The 6857-nt window shown below is 38.6% G+C and overlaps 1 protein-coding gene across 11 annotated transcripts in view; it reads left to right on the top strand.

Annotated features, from left to right (window-relative positions):
* PLEKHG1 (pleckstrin homology and RhoGEF domain containing G1) overlaps window positions 1-5712 on the top strand; it is a 247112-nt gene extending 241400 nt beyond the window's left edge. For all 11 annotated transcript variants that reach the window (XM_056567337.1, XM_056567336.1, XM_056567340.1 and 8 more), the window contains one exon: window positions 1067-5712. In XM_056567337.1, the coding sequence (XP_056423312.1) occupies window positions 1067-2172 (1106 nt within the window). In that variant the 3' untranslated portion in view covers window positions 2173-5712. The remainder of the gene's footprint in view (window positions 1-1066) is intronic.
* Window positions 5713-6857: the final 1145 nt, after the last annotated feature.

Here is a 6857-nt window from a genome sequence, read left to right on the forward strand (position 1 = left end):
TGGCTTTCTTCCTGAAGCCAATATCTTTACATGGCTGGCAGTGCTGAAGCTTCTGATACAGCTCCTTGCTGCTCTCTGTCCATGGCTGTCAATTTTCTCACTCTCTGCTACCTACACCTACCTCCATCTCTTAATGTAAGGCTGGTTTTATCCTTAGTATTTTGATCAGAATTTAGCTAGAGCCAGGAGTGGGTAAAAAAAACCCTTAGGCTGGGTTTACACTTGGCAGGTTTTATTAACATATGCCACTGTAGTTTTTAAGCCAAAGCCAGAAGGAATGAGAAATTTCACTTCTTTTACTTCTCCTTCCTATGGTATTCACTTATGGTTTTGGCTAAAAAAAAAAAACTGGCAAGTGGAAACTCAGCCCTACTGTTTTTTTTTCCATCAAATAATTCTTAAAGGGGTATTTCGGGCAAAAATATCTTATCCCCTATCCAAAGGATAGGGTATAAGATGTCTGATCGCAGGATAAGATGTCTGCAGCACCAGCATTCTAAGCAGGGCTGCGTCTCCAGTTTCGGGAAACCATAGAATGCGGGTGCTGCAGAGACAGCGCGGGGGGTCCCAGCAGTGGGCCCCCTGCGATCAGACACCATACCCCCTATCCTTTGGACAGGGGATAAGATGTTTTTGCCCGGAATACCCCTTTAATCAGTTCCTGTATTGATGATCACATGGCTTATAAACTTAATGGACAAAGCATCTGTGGTCAACAGTAGAGGTACTTTTCCTATAGAAATAGTGAGGAAGCCCATTCTAAAGTGTGTAAAAAATAAATAAATAAACCTCTACTTACCTCTTGTGATCCTCTGCCTGAGCTGCAGTGTGACGCTTCAGCCCTGAGTGATGTCGGGGCCCAGAGTGTCATACTGCTGCTCAGCCAATCACTGGCTGAGACTGAACATTGCTGCTTTATTTAAAAAAAATTTTTTTATATACTGTAGCATGGGCATTCTTTAAAAAAAACATAATTTTCCCACCGGATAACCCCATTAGCATGAACTACATAGCACATTGAAACCAAGTACATATATTAAAAAATTTATATTTTTAAAATTTACAGGAGCAAGAATTGCCGAATATTCTCAACTTTATGACCAGATTATATTCCGTGAATCACCAGCAAGATCATCTAAGGAAGCTAAAACAAGTCCAAAAGACTCACCCGTACTTAGGTCGGGGCACAAGCACCAGCAAGCTCGCCAAGATGCTCCAAGGAGTAAAACTTTGCCGCAAAGTAATACAAGTTTGCATTCTGTACACATGAATGGAGATGTCGGAGAATTTTTTACCTGGCCTGACTTAAAAGACTTTAAGGCAAAATCGGATACATCCACAAATGGGCTGAGAGGTCAGAAAAGTAATAAAAGTTATGCATGCTCTGTTCCATCCTTAGTCAAATCTAGTCCATCAAGCTTACATATAGAGAGATGGAGTACAATTAGTCAAGAGCATGATAAAGATCCAAGTCAGGAAAAAGATTTTAATTCACTGGGAAGACGGGTAGTCTGTGAAAAAACTCAACCATATATTCGCTCACAGTCCTCCTCCTCAATGTTCATCCACAGGACAAAAGAGCCAATCAAACTGGCTAGAACCCCAACTTCACCACATTCTGTGAGGGATATGAAGCCCGAGAGGTTGTCAGATATCTATGACTTTGGTGGTAGTTTTACTGAGGAGAAAGGACATTCAGAGGAGGACCCTGATCTGACTTTACAAGACTCTCAGAAGATCTTGGTGCTAAACAAGCTCTCTTCTCTAAATGCTCAAATTGCTACTCTTAACTACTTTGCAAACTTTAAAGACACTGATGGAGTGGGTGATGGAGATGATGACGATGATGACTATGTGGAGATCAAGTCAGATAATGATGAGGAGGATGGCCTGGAGGTTGCTTCCAACCAGCCAATACAACACAATATGCATAGCCATTCTGAACTTGTTCAGAATCCATGTAGTTCCAGTACACCATATTCCTTTAGTATGCCCAGTACCCCAGTAAAGTCTATGAATGACAGACAAACTCCTGATGCTGATATAGCAGGTTATGATGAAGTTGGTAAACTAAATGACTATCTCTGGAGGCCACCTCCTTCCAACCAGCAGAATATTGTTCAGTCTCTTAGGGAAAAGTTTCAATGTCTTAGCTCAAGTAGTTTTGCTTGAACATATTTTCTTATTTTACAAAAATGTTAAGAACTGTAGCTACTGTATTACAGCATAATAATGTCATGCACTGTATTACTACAGCACTGTTAATGGTAGGTGTTTGTTGCATTGTATTGTTTACATACAACACAAAGTTATACATATCTTTATTTTGTGCATTCTCCACGGTAGAATTCATGTTTCTAACTAAGAAACTAGTACAGCAGCTGGTAATATGTATACATTTACAAGTAGGCAACTTGCATAAGGATTGCTATAAAGCACAATGCACACAAAGCAGAAATTAAATGGAAAATAGTACTAGTTAGAAGACAATGATCTATAGCTCTATTACCCAACTTCATATGGCAATTTTCTATATGTGCTCTATACATTTAGACTGAATTAAATCAACTGAATACCGCAGAGGTTCCAGAATTTTGATGTACTGGAATGGCGCAGGTCTGCCAGTAAAAATGTTACACATTCTATCATACTAGATTATTGGTCCATAATAACATTTTCTGTCATTTGTATTAGAAGATAATGTCAGAAAGTTGTACTTTGGAAAAGGAGACTCTCTTGTTGTCCTGATATTAAGGGTATTTGTACTTGTTTTCCACTAAGAGCACTGCATGCAAAATCACACCTTTAATGAACCAACACGTAAAAGAGCAGCTTTGGTGGATATCAATAAGAGGTATCCGAAATCTCTTTACCTAAAAGGGAATCTGCCACATATAGGTCATGCTCAGAGCTGCAGACATGGACTGATAGAAAGATAAAACAAATTATACCTGTCTCTTAGCTGATGGCTGTTTGTAAAGTTATAAAACCATGTTTCCTTCCACTCTCGAGTCATAGAGACCATGCTGAGCTGCAGCATGCATGTCTCCTCCCTTTTCCTCCTCTCCCTGCTTGACTTACAGTAGTAAGAGTTGTATATCAATCATGCAGAGAGGCTGGGGGGAGGAGCAGACATGCATGCTGCAGCTCAATAGAGCCCCTACAACTTTTGTGCTTAGAAGAAAAATATGATTTTAACAACTTTGCAAATAACCATTCACTAAAAGACATAAGATAAAACAAATTATACTTATATCTACCTCTATCTGCCCATGTTTGCAGCTCAGAGTTGACAGATTCCCTTTTAAAATGTGATCTCTTTGTTTTAGGCATCAGTAGAAGCCCCAGCTCCTAAAACCTCCTTACTAGGACCTTCTGGCTAACTTTTCCTATAGTTTACCCATTAGCATAATGCACCTTAAACTTTGTGTTGTAAAGTTACCATTTGATACTATAATAATGAATTTAAATGCTTATACAACTATATGTAGCTCCAAACATTATACAATATATTACAGTAATATCAGCCATATTGTATTGTGGCTTTCTGCATTGCAGGGATTATTTCGTCCTAAATGTATCTTAGTTCTGCATGATTGTGCACTGTGATATAAGACGCATACATTCCATACCTTTTGTCCGTGGTCAATACAGTTTTATTGCTATTATTTTGTAGAGTAACCTGTAAATATCTGAACACTGGCTGCACAGTGTGTAATGTAATGTTTTGCCTTGTTAACAGAGAAATGATGCATATATTATCCACACTTATCCAGTTCATGAAATAAGTCGCCATTTATGTGTATATATGGTCATATCAAGCCTTAAATTATTGTTTGTATTTTTTATATTGTTAAAAACCAAGTGCTTTGTCATCGGTGTTAGGATGCTTATACCAATCTGGGAACAAACAACTGAGGGTAAACTATATGGCCTTTATATCTATATGCCTGGGCTTATAAACCACAGAGGTGGCCTTTTTTTAATCTAAATAAATTGCACAGATTTATCAAAACCTGTACAGAGGATAAGTTGACCAGTTGCCCATAGCAACCTATCAGATTGCTTCTTAAATTTTTGAAAAGGTCTCTAAAAAATTAAAGAAGCAATCAGATTGGTTGCAATGGCCAACTGGTCAACTTATCCCCTATACAGGTTTTGATAAATCTAGCCAATTGTTCTTGCTGCCTGCATTCACCATTATATACAGCATGGAGGCTCACTGCATATTGTTGAGTCCAATGTATGCCATAAGCTCCAGGAAGTCAGAATGGTATGCTCTAAAGTTTCTCATCACTTTTAATTGGTCGAAGTCTTAATGTCTAAGTGCTCAATTAAAACTTCTGACATTTTTAAAGCCGTTTTCCAATCTCATTGTTATCCCCTGTCCATAGGTTATGGGATAACAAGCTAATAAGTGGGGAGTCTGTCCTCTGGGACCCTCACAGATCCCGGAAGAAGGGACATAACTGATCCCAGAATAAATGGTGCAGACCATGCCTCCATGTTCCCACAGAGAATGCTCTTTAGGGCCACCGTACATTTCAGTTTAGTGCTTAGTGGCACATGAACAAAAATTGGAGTCAGGGGCCATGCAGGTTTGGTTCAGACCATTCATTTTGGGAACAATTATGTTAAAGTGACAGTGGTTATTTAAATCTATGTAGGGAATGTGAAGCTCTGTATCAAAAAAAAAATAATTAAAGATGTATTAAGAATTCGGCACAGAATTTTGAACCTACAAATAGTGGATATATTTACTTTAAGAATTAGCTTTAGAGGTTTCCTCTGCAATAATAACTGGTATTTCTTGAATGAAGTGAGTGCTTGAATATAATGTAACTTTTTATTATCGCCCTCATGACTATTGCCATTGGAAATCAATTCAGAAACAAACTGGATAGAATGTATCATATAAAGCCAAACTGTTCTCTATAAGCTAATAAAGCCTTCACATTGCATAATAAGAAATAAATCACAAACTATTGGTAATGTCGAAGCAAAGCATTTGGTGGTCAACAAGAAAAAGAGACTAACACTACGAAATATGTCCCTTTATGCTGTTACTGTATTCACTGGCAGGTTGTCTATATGTTAAAGTACCATATTTCTCTATTGATTATACTGCGTGAGTCATGTTTGCTTTAGATACAATGTGAGTCAGCAAATAAAAGCCCATTGGACATTTACATTAACTAGAAAGAGCTTCATGGACTGTCGGAAAGTTATTGTAAAGGTCAATGGCTTTTCAGGCAATAGGGTTGAGCATTAGTAGCAATATACATACATTTTGTGCACTTGTATTATAGTTAGCTGTAGATTTTTCACTGTTAAACAATATGGACTAATGTAGTCTTCCTGTACATGGTAGAAGATGGTTCTGATTTGCAGTGGTGGGTCTCTAGAATAAATGTAGTGCCTGCACTATTCTGTATAGAAACCTAGGTCAAGATCTGTATATACATTTGCTTGTTTTGGCTTCATGTTTGAAGTTGACCTGAATTAACATCTTGTCCTATGGATGAGCCTGTTTTTCATTCTCTATGTTGCACTTTTTATGTTTTTGTATATGTTATAAGAGAAACGTCTGTACATTTAGAAAATTTCAAATCCATTTGTTAAACCTTAATTAAAATGACTTGGAAGCATGCTGTACCTGAAGTTATATGTGTATTTTATGATGCTTAGTAAAATAATAAAACCAGTGTTTAAAACCAATTGCCTTGATTGTTTATAATCCTCTGCAGAAAGAACTATGATTCACATGGCTGGATTTAGCTGTGTCTTACCTCTTTAAAGATCTTGCCATTAAAGGGGTTATCCACCATAAGGTGATTTTAGTACGTACCTGGCAGGCAGTAATGGACATGCTTAGGAATGATCTGCGCTTGTCTTGGGGCTAAATGGCTATGTTGTGAGATTACCATAACATTGTGGCTATCTTTTTGTGAACTGTTATTTCCTGTTTGACTTTTCTTTTTTTGACTACAAATCCCCTAATTCCATTTTCCTCCCTCCCACACATCAGCCACACATCCCACCCATTGAAACATAAATGAGCTGCATCCATTCAAAAGACCTGTGGTTTTCAATCAGGGTGCATACAGCTGTTGCATTAGTTGCAGAGTGATCTTTCTCCCACCAAGCGATCCCTCCACCCATTGAAGCAGACAGGCTCCCTGTCATCAGCTGACTAGTGAGTCAGGTCTCGGCTGCATTGCAACCTGGGAAAATCTGAGACAAGTAATTTTGTATGCTGTTAAAAATAAATATTGGGGGGAAAATCACAGAAGAATTGTAAGAAAACCGTCACACACAGGTACAGACACTATATTATGAACTACACTAACTTTACAGCCCCTGTAGCATAGTCAAATAAAAAAAATTCCTGGAATACCCCTTTAAGGTGAAGGGATTTCCCTGTATGTTGTAAAATTCTTTAACAAGCCCTATTCCCTTCGCATCCAGTCTAGTTTTCAACCCCATTGAGATAGGAAAGTCTCCATACAAATAAGATTGTTGACTGACTCTACCATATCAAGTAGGTTTATCTTATGTGTTCAGCCAGCCTTATTGATACCCACGTTTGGATCAGTTTACCTCCCTAGTTAAGTTACTTTAACCTAAACTTTGAGCCACCAACGTCAAATCTGTTATGCGGCCTCTCTCCAGCTATGCCATGCCTGTGATGGAGTTAGTGTCCTCTTAGGGCGCATTCACACTGGGGAATGCACGCTGAATCTCCGCTCTCGGAATTCAGTGAGCAGAGTTTCAGCCTGGCAGGTGGCTGCGGCGGTAGGAACGTGCAGCACTGCACAGTCACCGTTGACTGCTATGCAGTGCTTGCGGAATTCCGC

The sequence above is a fragment of the Hyla sarda genome, chromosome 3, assembly GCF_029499605.1.
Source record: "Hyla sarda isolate aHylSar1 chromosome 3, aHylSar1.hap1, whole genome shotgun sequence".
In the NCBI taxonomy this organism is placed as follows: Eukaryota; Metazoa; Chordata; class Amphibia; order Anura; family Hylidae; genus Hyla; species Hyla sarda.